General features: G+C 44.8%; 1 protein-coding gene and 1 long non-coding RNA gene across 6 annotated transcripts in view; one reads left to right on the top strand and one right to left on the bottom strand.

The window, feature by feature from the left end:
• The window catches only part of CD226 (CD226 molecule), a 97,541-nt gene extending 85,944 nt beyond the window's left edge, over positions 1–11,597 (bottom strand). For 4 of the 5 annotated variants that reach the window (XM_075993805.1, XM_075993807.1, XM_012779992.2 and 1 more), the window contains exons 1-3: positions 11,515–11,597; positions 5,518–5,685; positions 4,875–5,213 (exon numbers count right to left, since the gene is read on the bottom strand). In XM_075993805.1, coding sequence (XP_075849920.1) covers positions 4,875–5,213; positions 5,518–5,563 — 385 coding nt within the window. In that variant the 5' untranslated portion in view covers positions 5,564–5,685; positions 11,515–11,597. Of the gene's footprint in view, positions 1–4,874; positions 5,214–5,517; positions 5,686–9,719; positions 9,813–11,514 lie in introns of all 5 variants that reach the window. The other variant, XM_075993806.1, reaches the window with a different exon arrangement.
• On the top strand, positions 10,445–15,456 carry LOC142861643 (uncharacterized). The gene is made up of 3 exons (XR_012912865.1): positions 10,445–10,642; positions 14,048–14,135; positions 15,305–15,456. It is a non-coding gene; the product is annotated as an uncharacterized LOC142861643 (long non-coding RNA).
• The last annotated feature ends 655 nt before the right edge of the window (positions 15,457–16,111 follow it).

Raw genomic sequence — 16,111 nt, 5'->3', positions numbered from 1 at the left:
TCATTTATTTTTAGTGCTGCACAGTATCCTATTGTATGTGCAGACCTCAAAGTATCTGTCCATTCTGCTGTTGATGGGTAGTTGGGTTGCTACCAATTTTTTGCTATTGCAATTTGCTGTTGCTATAAACATTGTCAAGAATTTTTTCAATATATGAGCAATCTCTGGGATATCAAACAGAGTGGAATTATTGGATCATAGGATTTGGGGTTCTTTAGCTAATGCCATATCATTTTCCAAAACAGATGTGATGGTTAGTTTTATGGGTCAAGTTGGATGGTGTTTTGGGATGAAAATAACATTTAAATTGGTGAATTTTGAATAAGCAGATTGTTCTCCGTCACGTAGGTGGGCCTCATCCAGTCAGTTGAAGTCCTGAAAGAACAAAAAGACTGGTCTCCCCAAACAAGAGGCAATTCCTCAGCAGCCTGCCTTCAGGCCTCGTCTGCACCAACCGGTCTCCTGGGTCTCCAGCCTGCCTGCCCACGCTGCACTTCTGACCTTACCAGTCCCCACAGTTGCCTGAGCCAATTCCTGATAATAACTCTCTCCATATCCACATATGCATCCCATTGGCTCTGTTTGTCTGACTCAAATAACAGCCATACAAATGTACAGTCCTGCGAGCAGTGCACAGATGTTCCAACCTATGGAATCCTAGTTGGTCGCCCTGCCCTGGAACTCCTCCCCTCCTAGAAAGCTGCAGCCAGTTTAATCTTCTAGGTGGTGAAAGAAAAAAAAAATGGTTTATTAGATGTTTCTAAACAATGTTCAGAGATGTCCCATGTTCTGCATTACAGATTGAAGTTCAAACTCCACCAGGCACATAGAGATCTGGGCCATACTAACTTTCTCGGTTTGTCCCTAACATTCTGCTGCGCTGGTGGGCTGCAAAATTCTTTTTTTTTTTTTTAGCATGTACCAAAGCCTTACCTGAGACCCCAAAGAATCACACGTTGAGCCCCGTTGATGGTGCAGGCAGGGAGAGGGTCCCACCCTTGCAGTGCCTTCCTCACCCCTGAGGCCACCTCGCTGGGAGGGAAGGGCCTCAGAGGCCAGAGTGACAACCACATCCCGACCGAGGTCAGTGCCCTGGTCGAAGAGGGCCGTGCTCTGCCCCCTGTGTGAACTTGACACTTGTGCTGTGTCCTGCTTCACGCCATCAGCAACCCCCTAAGACGCCCTTCCCCGTCTTCTCCCCTTCCCCCGCCCCAGTCTCTCTTCCTTAAAAAGTCCCTTCTGATTTCTCAAGGGCCAGCGCGAGTTTTCCCTGACTTCAGCCCCCCTGATTCATTTTGCTGGAGTCAACCTCTCCTCCATCTCATTTCTGGCACTTCAGAGGCACCGACTGGGTTCACCCTGGCGCTGCCCTGCCACCCGGCAGCTCAGCAACCCTGGGCAGGTTACTCGGCAGTCCTGAATCTCAGCGTCTGCTGTCGTGTCAGGGGAGAACATGCCCTCCCCACGGGGATTCGTAAGGATTGAAACGAGGCTATGTTCAGTCACTTCCCGCAGAGCAGGCACCCTGTAAAGGTAGGTAGCAGGGTGTTTCGAGTGGGCCGCCCGTTCGGGGGAGGATTTCCATAGTACGACCACGTTTGCTTTAACTTCCCGTTAAGGCCAGAGACCCACAGGTGGCAGTAATTTTCCCCACGACCCCACACACTCTGCAGTGAAAGGGCGGCTTTTGAAATGTGGCCTCCCAAGTCTCCCCAGCATATCTTCCTATAAGTAGATAAAAATCAATGTGACAATTTTCACCATTAAGTTCTCTAAATTAGTTGCTAATGAAGAAATGCCTATCCTGCAGCAAACACACATTTTTAAGTGATTTTGTATTGGCATCTCATCTGGAATGAGATGTCTGATCTGCTCATCTAGGCTGAAAGCTCTGGGGGAGGGGCAACAGCCAACGTCACCCGCTTGGAGGGACCCAGGGCACTCCCATGTCCCCCAGGCTGTCACCTATGTCAATAATTCCTTCGTCCTTTTGAAGTTCTTTTTTTTTTTTTTTTTTTTGAGACAGAGTCTCACTCTGTTGCCCAGGCTAATAGCTGGGACTACAGGCATGTGCCACCATGCCCAGCTAATTTTTTCTATATATTTTTAATTGGCTAATTAATTTTTTAGTAGAGACGGGTTCTCCCTCTTGCTCAGGCTGGTTTCGAACTCCTGGCCTCGAGCGATCCGCCCGCCTCAGTCTCCCAGAGAGCTAGGATTATAGGCGTGAGCCACCTCGCCCAGCCCCTTTTGAAGTTCTTAACAATCTATTATACAGATTAGGATTGCTGGATTCCAAGTCTGATTTTTAAAGTTATCAAATAAGATTGTCAACTCCCACTTTACAGTACACGAAAACACAATATTTACAGATCCTGGTATGTTGTTATTACAATAAAGCACCTAAGGAAAAATTTAAGTATATTTAAGGTTAATTTTCAAATACAACTAATATATTTTTTAAACTCACTATAATTCTTGGTTCAAAAAACTGCAGCCCTCCAAATCTTGAAATAGGGTAGAACACTCTCACTGTCCCATAACAGCAAGCTGTTCTTTAAAAATAGAAATGATCAAAAACAACAGCAACGAAACATGACTAAGGATACTGTCATGAAGAATTTAAACAAGATGGAGAGCCAGGCACCCGATTCTCTGGCTGGCCACTGACTGAAAAATCTCACCATTGTTTTTACTTATTTATTTTGTTTTCATTTCAGACTATTACAGGGGTGCAAATGCTTTGGTTACATGTATTGCTTTTGCATCACCTGAGTCAGAGCTATAAACATGCCCATCCCCCAGCCAGTGCACACAACACCCATTATTTGTAAGTTTATCTAACCCCTCTCTCCCCCTACCTGCCCGACACCTGATGAATGTTACTTCCACATGTGCACATAAGTGTTGATCGGTTAATACCAATTTGCTGGTGAGTACATGTGGTGCTTATCTTTCCCATTCTTGTGATACTTCACTTAGAAGAATGGGCTCCAGCTCCATCCAGGATAACACAAGAGGTGCTACATCACCATTGTTTTTGTGCCTGAGCAGAAGTCCATGGTATACATAGACCACATTTTATGAATCCACTCATGTATGGACGGGCACTTGGGTTGCTTCTACATCTTTGCAGTTGTGAAGTGTGCTGCTATAAACATTTGAGTGCAGATGTCTTCATTACAGAATGTCTTTTTTTTCCTTTGGGTAAAATTGTTTCCTAAAAGCCCCATGACGAGAGAGTGCTCTCTTTTCCTAACCTCAAAAGTAGCAGGAGCAATACATCTGCATGATAAAAATAGAAAATATGCCCCAAACTGTTCATACATGAAGATAAAAATCCTACCTAGGTGTGGCAAACATCATTTAGTTCTCTGTAGTTTAGCTCTATCTTTATCCTAATTTGCAGAAAAGGTAGAGCTATCTGTTTTTAATTGGGTGTCCTTTGGCCTAACCTGGGACCCAAAGTGCAAAGGCTCGCCACATAAGGCAGGGAGGGGCAAGCCCAACTTGCTCTGGCCTTGGCGGCTCCAGGCAGGTGTCAAAGGGCTCATTCTGTTTTCAGACCCTTGCAAATTCTCTCTTTCACTTGCATGACTGATCAAACGTGGACTATACACTAAAAACTTGCAAACAGCATTTAACACATGTCTGCATACAACAGCACATGAGGACTTGAGTTTTTAATAAATAAGCATTTATCTAAAGAGGTCTTGCTAACTGACACCCTACAAAACTCAGCAACATGCACAAAATTAGTCTTGAGCTTAGCTGCACCTAAAGGGAAAGGGAAAACTAAACACGTGGAAATTTTTCTTACCCCCTGACCATTTGATATTCCTCATACAGTACTGGAACTGTTCTTCCAGAATATGGTTCCCTTAAAAATGAAGCACTATACCAATGTCATATAATGTTCTCCTCTCTGTGATCATGGGGTGTAATTTGAGAGAAAGCAGACAAGAAACACACAGTCCCAAAATATTTTCTCCTTTAGAGTATAAGTGACATCTAAAATTTTCATCATTAGTCATTTTGTATCAAAAGCATAGGAAATAATAATAATATTCATGAGAATACTGATCATTCTCTGACTACCATGGGCCAAGTTCTTTAAATATATTATCTCTAAACCATTCAATAGGTAGAATGGCATTACCAACTCAATTTACTATTCAGGACCTGAGATTTGGAGGAATCAAGCAACGAACGCTAGGTTGTATGGAAAGTACTGTCTATAAAACCAAAGTTTTCCTAATACACCATACCCACTCTATGTGGCCATTACTGGAAAGACCAAACTGGCAGATGATAGAACAGAAAACGCTCCAAGAAATCATTAGATTCTTTCCGACATAACAGCTAGCAATTCCTGAAGAAAGTGTCCTTTCTCGCTAAACTTGGACAAGGCGAAAGACCAAGCCAGTGTTTGAACTCTGCCCAGGGTTCACTGTAATAATAGCTGAGATTCAGTGCTGCAGGAAGGACCCTCGACATCCAGGCATTGTAGTTAGTGCTGAGTGCCTGGCAAAGAGAATGGCACAGCCTCGCTGGGAGGGACGCGGCTCCTGAACCCACACGTTGCCAACATCAATTTAATCTAGGCTCAGGTTGTCCTGAAGACAACATAAAACCTGTGCTTTCTCCCACCACATGCAAATTTGTGAGACATCTGCTCAAGAAATGACAGCACTTTAAGAAAAGTGAAATTGATCCACAGTATTACCCTCTCTGAAACAATGATATCATGGCATCCGGAAATGGAGTTGGGAAATGCCACCGAAATAGGATACAGTATTCTGTGGCTTCCACTTGGGCTTTACAGAATCGAACGTGGTAGGTGGATAAAAAGGAAAACAAAACTTTGCCCTTACCTGGCTGAACCACCTGGATCACCTTCTCCCAAGTTCCCTGCGGGAAAGTGTGAAGGAAGCAGGAATAGTAGCCAACATCAGCTTCGGAGGTGTTGTGAAAAGAAAGGGTCATATCGTTGGGAGCCATCGTGGAGTTCAGAAAGGAGACCCTGTCGGCGTAAGGCTCCCTGATGATCACACCGTGAGTGGGGCTGAAAATGGCTATGGCCTCTCTCTCCATTGAGTTGATCTTGAACCACTCCATCTGCGTTAGGATGTCCGTGGAAGGGTACACGCATTCCAGAGTCATATTCTCAGCAAGTTTAACAGCCGTGTCCCAAAATATCTCTTCACAGAGAGCTGCAATATACGACACCACACGAACTCGGTTAGGCTTAATGATGGAGACACCCAGTGCATACCTTGGGCTTCCCAAAGGCCTGGCAAGATTGCATATTGAGACCATGGTAAAGGCTGACAGTTTCTACCTTAGTCTGAAAAAGGTTTACACCACTGACAGCGGGCAATTGTGACTTTTAGTTTTTCTGCACAAGTGAGAAATTATCTAAGCCCCTTAGGGAGCATTATAAACTCTGAACGTGTCATGCAGTAAGACCGAAAAAGGAGCAAATTTTAAAAATGAAGACATAAAGATTATCTTTACCTTTGCATACATGAAGAATAGCCAAAAGGAAAGCAAAATAATCCATCTCTGGAAATCGTTTGAAAGGCTGGTCTATAAAAAAATTAATTTTTATAATGTTACATGCAGAGGCCCAGCACGAAGCACTGTTTCCTTCCTCTCAGATATTATCAGTCGTGTCTTCTTTTTCTGAAGTATGAACACAGGAAAAAGGTCTTAGCTTCAAAGATAGGTTTGTTCTCATATACGGATGGGCAGATTTGAGTTACTTCTCTCGGGGAAATAGTCGGCTTACTGTCAAGGTTTCGTTTTCTACGAAGAGTCACTCATTCATTCAACAAGTGTTTGCTGAGTGTGTTCTCTGTGCCAAATTCTGCTTTAGACAATAAGGATACAATAACGCCTCAAAAAAAAAAATTCTTGCCATTATAGAACTTACATTCTACTGGGAAGAGACAAAAACTAAAATAAAGTAAAAAAATATATAGTAAGTTGAAGGTGGTAAGTGCGTGAGGAAAAATAAAGCCGGCAAGGGGAGATAGGGAAAGGTGGGTTGTATTTCCCTTTTAGAGGGCAAGACCCAGGAGGTAAGGACTCCCTGAGAGGGTGAGACTGGGGCACAGAAGGGCTTGGGGGACAGGCCTCGTGGCCCTGGGGGTGGAGTCTCCACCCAGCGCTGACAGCCCGTGGCCGTGGCTTTCTTTCCATCTCTGCCTCTTTGCCGACCGCAGGCACTTGCTTAGGTGGTTGATGAACAGAACTCCCAAGGCGCTCTAGAAATAAAAGTGTGGGGGCCCGGGGCACAGGCAAACCTACCATTATGAGCGATTTTTTTAAAAAGAACTTTTTACTTGGAAATTAAAATAATTATAGAGTTCCAGGAAGTTGCAAAGGCAGTACAGAGAAGTCCCGTGTACCCTTCACCCAGGTTCCCCCAGTTGTGACATCGTACACAGTTATAGTCTAGTATCCAAACACGGTTGATTTCTCAGGTTCATCATTGTGCTCTTCTTTCATTACAAAAAAAAAGAAAAAAAGGTTGAAGTTCTTATGAACTTTTTAGGAACATACTAGCGTGTCAGTATAAAAATTATACCTCTATAGAACGAGGAATTGTAGCAACAATGTGGATGGAACTGGAGAACATTACGTTAAGTGAAATAAGCCAAGCACAGAAAGACAAATCTCGAATGTTCTCACTCATACGTGGGAGCTAAACATGAAAAACAATTGATCTCATGGAGACAGAGAGTAGAATGTCAGTTTCCAGAGGCTGGGAAGGGTAGCGGGGACGGGAGATAAAGCGGGCGTGGCCAATGGGTACAAAAATATAGCTAGAATGAGCAATATCTGACAGCACAACAATGTGACTATAATCAACAGTAAATTATGATATACTTTAAAGCAACTAAAAGAGTGGAATTAGGATGTTCCTAACACAAAGAAATGATAAATGCCTGAAGGGATGAATACCCCAATTACCCTGATTTGACTAATTCACATTATATGTCTGTATCAAAACTTCACGTGTACCCTAGAGCCATACAACTATTATGTGCCCTTAAGAATTTTTAAAAAATGAAAATGTTTAAACTAAAAAAAGAGGAATTGTATAAATGCATCTGACCCTGATAAGTGCCAAAATAAAAGGTGAGTAAAAATTGGACTAAGGAAGGAACAGGAATCACTACAGACAATGCTGCCTAATGGCAACTCTAAGCTTTATACGTGACTCAGTTCTGAAGTTTATCCGTAGGTGTCAAGCACTCCACATCTGTCTCTAACGTGGGACCTGTTCCAGGGAGCGTGAAATCAACAAGGTAATGATAATCAGAACAAAATTGTAATTTGTACACATAATCACATATAGTGTCACCTATGTTTACATGGCATTTTCTATACGCTTTCACGCCTATGATATTATTTGTGCCCTGCTTAGCCCCTTGGAAATCCAGGCCTGCGAAGGACATGGCCTTTACCCTCGAGTCATACATAATATAGTGGGTTGGATGGATTTTAAAAAAAGCAACTTATAATAATAAAATGTGATAACTTCTATACAAATTATTTGACTAAATTTTATGACAGGCCGAAGGGAATAATTCATTCTAATGGATTTGGGAAAAGTCTGGTAAGAAAAGTGGAAGAGAGGGGTTTGGCAATAGGCAGCATTTTCAGAAAATAGTGTGACTACAGTCTAGGGGGTGGGAAGTGATCCAAAAGGAAGCTAAGCATGGATCGAAAGGTGCTTGAATGACACGCATGAAGGAACTGAAACCCGACAATCGGAAACCAGGGTGTCTTGCCCACATCTGTGACTCCACCACCGAGCCCAGGTCCTGGCACAAACACATCTCCGGGAGCGACTCAGCCACTGAGCATCTTCCGCAGGCAAGTGGTGTGGACAGTTTTGCATGTTTGAAAGATAACTTTAGTCACTATGGAGAATGGACTGGGTGGCAAGGACATCGAGGATTCATATCTGAGTTGGAAAAATCCATTTCATCCACAAAGTCTTAATTATGAGACTTCCTCTTAACAGGCACCAACAAAAATAAAACTACCAAACCTGGTTTAGGCTAAGTCCCAAGAATTCCTGACATCCCACTATGTCCTGCCTCAGACCTGTGTCCCTTTGTACACGCACATGCTCACACATGCCTGCACTCATGCACTCATACATGCTCTCTCACACACACTCCCACATGCTGTTTCACACACCCACACATGCATGCACTCACACACACATGCTGTCACATATACTCCCACATGCATCCATTCACACACATGCTCACACACTCGCACATGCAGGCATTTACACACATACTCTCATATATCCACACATGCATGCACTCACACACATGCTGTCACATACACACATGCACTCACACACACACATGCTGTCACATATACTTACACATGCATCCATTCACACACATGCTCTCACACACTCACACATGCATGCATTTACACACATACTCTCATACATTCATACATGCATCACTGACACACACGTGCTGTCACATACACACTGTTACCATAATCTGAGCAAGACGAGGATGATTCTCATGGAGATGAAGAGAAGTGCACTGACTGCCAGGATAGGGCCTGTCAGCACGTAGAGATACAACAATAGGGACCCTTACTGCCATGTGTCCTAGGCAGAGTCCAAGCAGGAAAACAGCCCACACCTAATGATTCAGTAGAAAATGTTTCATAAGATAAACTACTAGAAAGGGTCATGGTAGAGCCAAAAACCCCCAACAGGGATGGAGAGACAGACAACTCCAAGAGGGGCTTCAGGAGGAACCCGTTTCTGCCTTTGGGGGTAGAAAGTCCAGGAAGAGCCTGGGCTGCCCACTGTGGAGGCCGCCTGACTAAAGCTGGGCCCAGGGAGGAGATGCAGCCCTTCCCGAGATGCTGGGAAAGGTCAAGGAATGGATCTATTGGGGGGGGAAGGCAAATGACAGACAAAGAAACCAATGCTCAGAGAACTTAAATTACTGCTGGTGAACGGTGTTTATGAAAAACACACAGCTGACATTACACTCCGTAGTGAAAGTCCCCCTATGATCAGAGACAAGACGAGGATGCCTGCTTTCACCACCAATATTCACACTGCAGTGAAGGTTTTAGAGCAACTAGGCAAGAAAAAGTAATGAAAATAAAAGGCATCCAAGTTGCAAAGAAGAAATAAAACTATCCCTATGCACTGATAAAACTCCTTTAAAACTCACAAGATAACTATTATAACTAATAAACAAATTCCACAAAGTTGCAGGATAGAAGACCAACACATGAAAATCTGTTGTGTTTCAATCTACAACAGATACTAACAGTAAGCAATCTGGAGGGAAAATTAAAAAAAAAAAAATTCCATCTTATAACAGCATCCAAAACAGTAAAATACCTGTGAATAAATTTAACCAAGGATGCGAAAGACTTTACACCGAAAAACGACAAAACGTTGCTGAAAGAAATTCAAGAAGACCTAAATTTGGGAAACACATATTTAGAGAATATGTGCGAAAGACATCTCAGGTTCACGAATTGGAAAATGTAATGTTGCTAAGACGGCAACGCTGCTCACATCCTCGGGTCCTGAAAGAGGTTGGATGTGACGAAGCATCCTGTGCCCTCGGCAGCTCCTACAACGGGCCCTGAGCAAACTTCCTCAGGTGTGTGGGAGGAGTGTTGAAAAAGGAATAGTAATCGATAATAACCTGTAGGAACCCCTTAATTCCCGAGGCTTCCAGGATGACGTAGTCAGGGGATGAAGACAACTTCAGTGCACTTGCATTCCGGACTCCGGGGACCTAGAGGTCACGGATGGGAATGAAAGGTGCAGAGAGACTCGTGGCTGAAGATAAAGTTCAGCTACTACAACTTTGCGAAGGACGAGCTCTATTTATCAACATCTAACCAAAGACAGATAGACACTGCACCTGAGCTATTTTTGTTGTGTCGCCAGCCATTTTTTGCATGATTTATGAAGGGGTTTTGGCTTGAGGTTGTTTTTTTTTTTTTTTTCTAATAGAGTTGTCTGTATAAAAGAGCTTTGTCCTCAAGGAAGTCATTAATCAAAATATTACTGGATCTCTCTACTGTTAGAAACGCCTCAGCCAGCTGCATGAGTGTGACTTCATCTCAGGAGCTGGCCCCTGCGTGCAGACTCCTGGGGGCCCGGGCTGGGCAGCGGCCTTCAGACATGCCCTTTCCCTTCCTCTAGGCTGTCCACGCAGGGAGAAGCTTCTCTGTCACCTCGGATTCATTGCTTCGACCACCCGTAACGTGTTCTGCTTTCCCAGACGTCCCTACCGTTCCTGAATGCTGGGAGGATCCCAGTCTCTCCTCGATCACCCGCACCCCACCTTCCCCGGCTCCTGCTACGACACCTGGCGTGTGTGACGGGCACTCTGTTCCCGCTGTCATGCCTTCCCACACGTGCTCCGGCGACTATCCGCACGCTGGGAAGCAGAAAGCCTGCGCTCCGCTCTGAGAACAAGTGACTGTGGCAGGCCGGGGAGATCACAGACGTGAGGTCCTCGGTCCCCTCCCCTTGTGGTCAGACGCCAGGGTTTGACCGTGTGCCTGCCGCCAGGATGTCCTAGCGGATGTCCTAGCTGTTAGGAGGCTCGTGCTCACGGTAAGATGATTTCAACAGCAGCCTGGGTCTCCGCGCCCACCCTCAATAAATCTCACTACGAGAATCTTTCCAATGAGGGACGTGTGGCTTCCTCTGGACCAGGATACCCGTAGAGCTCTGGCAAGTCGTGCGCCTGTCCCCAGAAGTTAGACTGCTCTGAGTGAAGGATAAAAACCTACCTCCATTCAAAGCGGAGGCTTGGGTTTGGGTTCGGTGGGGATCCTCCAGGACAGGGCTCTGTGAGCCACGGCCCTGGGCCGAATCCAGCCCCCCGTCTGCCTGCTGCAGGCAGTTCAGCTGGAACCCAGCCATGTTCACTCGTTTGCATATTGTCTAGGGCTGGTTCCGTGCTAGGGTGGCCAAGCTGAGCGGTGTTGAGTTGTGGCAGACGCCATATGGCCCACAAAGCTGCACGTGTTAACTCCCTGACCTTTACAGAGAACTTGTCCCAACCCTTGAGTAGGATAATAAATCTTTAGCTAGTGGACATTTATTATTTAAGTTCACCCTTGCCTGGTCTCAAGAGAAGGAAAGTTTAGCTTGAAATCCTAGATGCTAGTAAAATTAGCTCACATTTTTTAATCTCAAGAACTGTACTGTCCGATCTATGATAAATACTATGCTAGGAGCAGACTGAGAAGTACTTAAAGTGCACCTTTTTACCAAAAGCTGTGCCCATCGCCAAACTTAACAAGGTTTGAGGAGCGTCCACCATGTGACTTATCACAGCTGTCCCCCGCAGCGCCCGCTCCCTGCCACATCTGCTTGTCACACAGGCTCACTGGCAGCCCCGCCCGCCCTTTTGCACGCGATTACCTTAAAAGTGCAAACTCGGACACACCTGGTCTTTTTTTTCTGAGAAGGTTACTAACCTTGAGCTGTGAGTGCTGTGCGCTCTCACTCCTCTCCCCGTGGGTGTCTTGGTTCAGGGCTTTTATCTTGTTCTGTTTATCGCGGCCTCCCCCCTCGAGGTCACCGCAAGCTCCCTCCACCGGCGCCGCAGGAGAGCGGCGAGCTTGCGCCCGCGCAGCAGCCGGCTCTATCTGTGCTTGCCAGCTCCTCTCTCCACCGGAGCTTCTTAGGGTAGCAGCCGAGGCGAAGCACTAATATTTCATGAAGCAATGTTTTTTGAAGTCAAGAAGTGCCTACCTGCTTCTGGAAACATCTTTACCATTTCAGCTACTCGGACGCATTCCAAATTCAGGATTCTGTTCCCCTTTTCCCCTAAGATTCTAACAATTCAAAAAGATGCACTTCTTATTCTCCGTTCTAACTCTAAATGGAAACCGCATGCAAAAACTTGAACTTGGTTTCTTTGTCTTTTCTTCCCTATTTTTTTTTTCTGCAAATCAAAGCACGTCCTACTCAGTGGCGTCTTAAAGTCAGGAAGCTTTCTGATCTCTGCCCATATCTAAGCATGTTTCGGTCCTACTTTCTAGATACTTTCTCTTTTTTTTTTTCCTTGCGTCTCATTCTTAAGAACTGTCTTCACGTGGTTAGCAGCTTCTATGGCTTAGAAATACGACAGTTTCTTAGCTGTATCAGAGGATGGCAAAGTTAGTTTTATTTATTCCTTTGATTTATTAGGCCAGGGAGGCTTCCTATTGGTTAAACCACCGTGAAGGACGGTGGCTGAGGCTTGGGTTTTTTTAAATATTCATGGACACGCCGGGAAGGAAGGATCGCATCTGGCAGGTGAGAAGTTGCCTCGGAAACACCTGCCTCACTCTCGCCACTCCCTTCCATGCCTCACTATCCTCGAGGGAATATCCAGGCTTCTTCCCGCCTTGCAAGGCCGGTGCGACTGGTCTCTGCCTGGCTCTCCACTCTCACGTCTCACGGCGCTCCGCTCACGAGCAGCCGACACCCCGGACCCAGCTAACATTTTATCATGGGAGGACGATACTCTGAGAGGGCAGGGCCCTTGCGCATGGGCTTCCCTTGCCCTGACTTCTCTTATCCCTCTGCCATCCAGCAGTTCTCAGCTCAGAGGTGTCTCCTGAGCTCCTCTCCCCGGGGCCCCCAAGAGTGGGTCAGGTGTTTGTCCTGGGAGTTCCCGGTAAATGCCAAATGCGTCCTTACTGAAACGCCCAGCACATCCTATTGTGTTGCCTGCGTGCTCGCTGCAGTTCTTACTAAGCCTCATAAACCCCTCTGGGCAAGGCCCTAAGTCTCATCCCCTGCACAGTCCCGGCGCCTCGCAGGTGCCCTGCACATGGTGGGTGTCGACCCCTATCTTCTGACTGAGGATGAAGCAACACAATGACTTCATCCGTGAGGTTTCACAGCATGTATTCCACATTCTAGTTGCAATCCCAATTCCATCTTGTTTCCAATCTGCTGTTACTGGGTTTTGGTGGGGCTTTTTGCCTCAATTTTCTATTTTCCCAATGCATAAGACAAAAGCAGCCCTGATCCAAAATACACACTGATTTTGCAGGACAAACTCAAAGACAAACTTTATTGGCTTGAGTCAACTAGTCCTCAGAATGATTCAACGGGCCGTCAATTGAACCTCAAACATTGGCTGAAAAAGCCACCGTCTACCCACACGATGCACAATGGGTGGCATGTTGGTGCCTATTGTAATAGTAGATGATATTTACATCTAAGGGGGCTTGAAAGTTTCTTTTGCCCACTCCCTGACTCACAAAATCCACATTGATACAGGCTAGGTAGTTTCCCCAAATTACTGTATCTTTTATAAGTAATTATAAAATTACTCCCTAACTCAGTGTCCGTATGCAAACACACAGACACACGCATCCTCCTGCTCATTATTACCCATAGCCCATGATAAAGTTATTGCAATTACTAAGAGGGGAAGAATGGAAACAGCTTTTGTTGTTTCTCTGTAGGGGTGATCTTGTCTGGTTTCTTCAGCTTGTTCTTAGAGGCTCTTGAAATCTTATAACACAAATAACAATTAGCTCTGTGTAGCTCCCAAAGGAACACAGGCAGCCCGAAACCCTGGTCCCAGGGGTGTAACACTGCTCTCCCCAACATGAAGTTTCCTAATTTTACTCAGCAAATAGGGGAAATGTTAAAAAGATCATGTGATCAATAACGAGTCACACAAAACAAACAGTAAAAATTAACCAGACCAATGGAATCGCCTTATGCCTCCAGAGAACAGGTGCACTAAATGTTCCCACTAGGACAACCGAGGGAGGTGTAGAAGGGGACACATAGTGAGGCAGAGTGAAGATCACCTACCACTCCCAGAGAGAGGTGAACGAGATTCCTCCCTCCAACATTTTCTCGTGACCCTTACAGGAGGCTTTTTCAACAATTTAAAAGCAAAAATATTCTTTAACCTTACCAGCGGTTGGCAGAAACACAGCAAAGTCACCACCTCCCTGGCGGGGCGTCACATTAACTACCTCCTGCCTCTTTTTCTCTCAGGTCACCAACTCACTGTTCTAACAAAGGGTAAAGAAAGAGAAAGAATTAAGCATTTCTCCTGGCTTTCCTGTACAAACTGTAACTCAAGGTGACCCAAAGTTTCTCTTTATTGAAAAATTCAGCTCCCAAGCAGGAAAAAAAAAAAAAAGACATAGCTATTTTTTGTCACCATTTTGCAACCCCTATTAAAATAATAGGTCGGGACAATTGTTAACAGATGCTAAAGCCATTAGGTGAAAGGTTAATGGGGAACCTTATAATGAAAGGTGCTGCTGACTGACAATACCTGATCAACCGTAATCTCACTAAAAAACGGTACAAACGGAGGTGGGGGGGGGGTCCCAGCAGGAAGAGAACAGCGCCACCTAGGAAGTGCTCTTCCCAAGGTAGCTACTACCCTGAATCCAGTGTCGCCTCTAGAAGTCACTAGTAATGCACAGAGAACACAGGCAATAGGAGACTGAGTTGAGGGACACCATGAGGAAGCAATGAAATAAACGCAGAAAGCAAGAGCTACTTACTACAGGACAAATGTCTCAGGTTCTTCAATAAACAAATGGCGGTGATGATTAACATGAGAAAATAGCACGTGATCCAGTAAATGCCAAAAAGGCACTTGACGCTTTTAAAGATTCCTTTCCTGATAAGCACTCATGGCAATTTTGGAATTTCATTAGCTTGATAAGGAAAATTGATTAGAAACTAACAGCAAGCTTGATGGTGAGAGCCTAGAGGAACCTCAATTCAATTCCCAAGTAAGACGAGATGATTACAATCACTGCCGATATTTAACATATTCTGGCAGTTTTCATTAAATGTAATAAGTTGAAAAAGGAATAGGAACTGTAAATCTTGAAAATTACTTAAACGTGTATTATTTGTAGAAGCTCATCCTAGAGAACACAAAGAATCAAGTAAAAAATAAAAGAAATAAGTCATCTAAAAAAATAAAATTTTATAAGATTCAATAGTTTTATTGTATGTCATACACAAAAGAGCAGCAAAAATTATACATACATATGTATATGTAGGCATAAGTATGTGTGCGTAAATATATATATATATATATATAGGAAGGTACCTCAAGAATTTGTAGGAATTAAACAAAAAAAATTGTGAATTCTATCAAAGGACATAAAAGAAGTTTTAAATAATGATGGTACATGCTATCTTCTTCTATGGAAAGACCCTGTTTGGGGAACATAAAAAAAAATTTTTTTTATTTACCTGGAATTTTATAATCTTTTACCTTTTCAGGCAGGTCGGGCTGTGAAAAGCTGATCATGTGGCACTTGTTGACTACACTCTGTGATGACCAGGCCTTCAGAAAAAGTTGGTTGGGGATATTTATTAATATTAATAGTTATCTTCTGTGCTTAGTGTGTTTTGTGTCTGTGAATGTTCACATAATAAAAAGGTCTTAATTAGCAAGAGCTCTGTCTAAATGCATAAGAATAGCAAAGTACTTTTTCAAAGAGAGGAAAAGCGAAGTGGGGTTATCTGTCACCACCCAACATTAACATGTCTTATAAAGCTACACAATGTTAAGGTGGAAGAATCGAGAGTTCAGAAACAGACCTGAAGAATTACAGGTCTTCAGTGTGTAATGAGGGTGACATTTCAGTTCAGTAGGGAAAGGACTGAAGTCCTACCACACAGTGCTAGAGAAGCTGACTTGCCCCGTGGACAATCTCGGGCAGGCCCTTGTGCGGCAGGACCCCTGCGTGCCCCGCCCAGGGCCAGAGACCCCCTCCTTCAGCCTCCCTTACAGGTGGGGTCCTTAGGGGGCGCAGGACCTAAGCTCTGCCAGATGTGCTGTGCTCTCACAATTTGGATCCAAAGCTTGGTGACCCCAAGCAGGGAAGAAGCAAAGCCACAGGGGGCCCTTCTGGCCGGAGGGCTGCAGGGGCTACAGCTCCGTGGAGCCCCCAGATGCAGCCCCCCCATGCCCACCAGGAGCAGGGACTCTGCAGTCAGGTGCCAGCTGCAGTGACACCCTCCCCAGGCCCACGGGGCGGGGTGCTGGGGACACTGTTGAAGGCTGAATTGCATCAAACAAACCTC

The sequence above is a fragment of the Microcebus murinus genome, chromosome 17 (genome assembly GCF_040939455.1).
Source record: "Microcebus murinus isolate Inina chromosome 17, M.murinus_Inina_mat1.0, whole genome shotgun sequence".
NCBI classification, from domain to species: domain Eukaryota; kingdom Metazoa; phylum Chordata; class Mammalia; order Primates; family Cheirogaleidae; genus Microcebus; species Microcebus murinus.
Note: the sequence above shows the minus strand (reverse complement) of the source record. Positions and strands in the feature narration are given on the sequence as shown.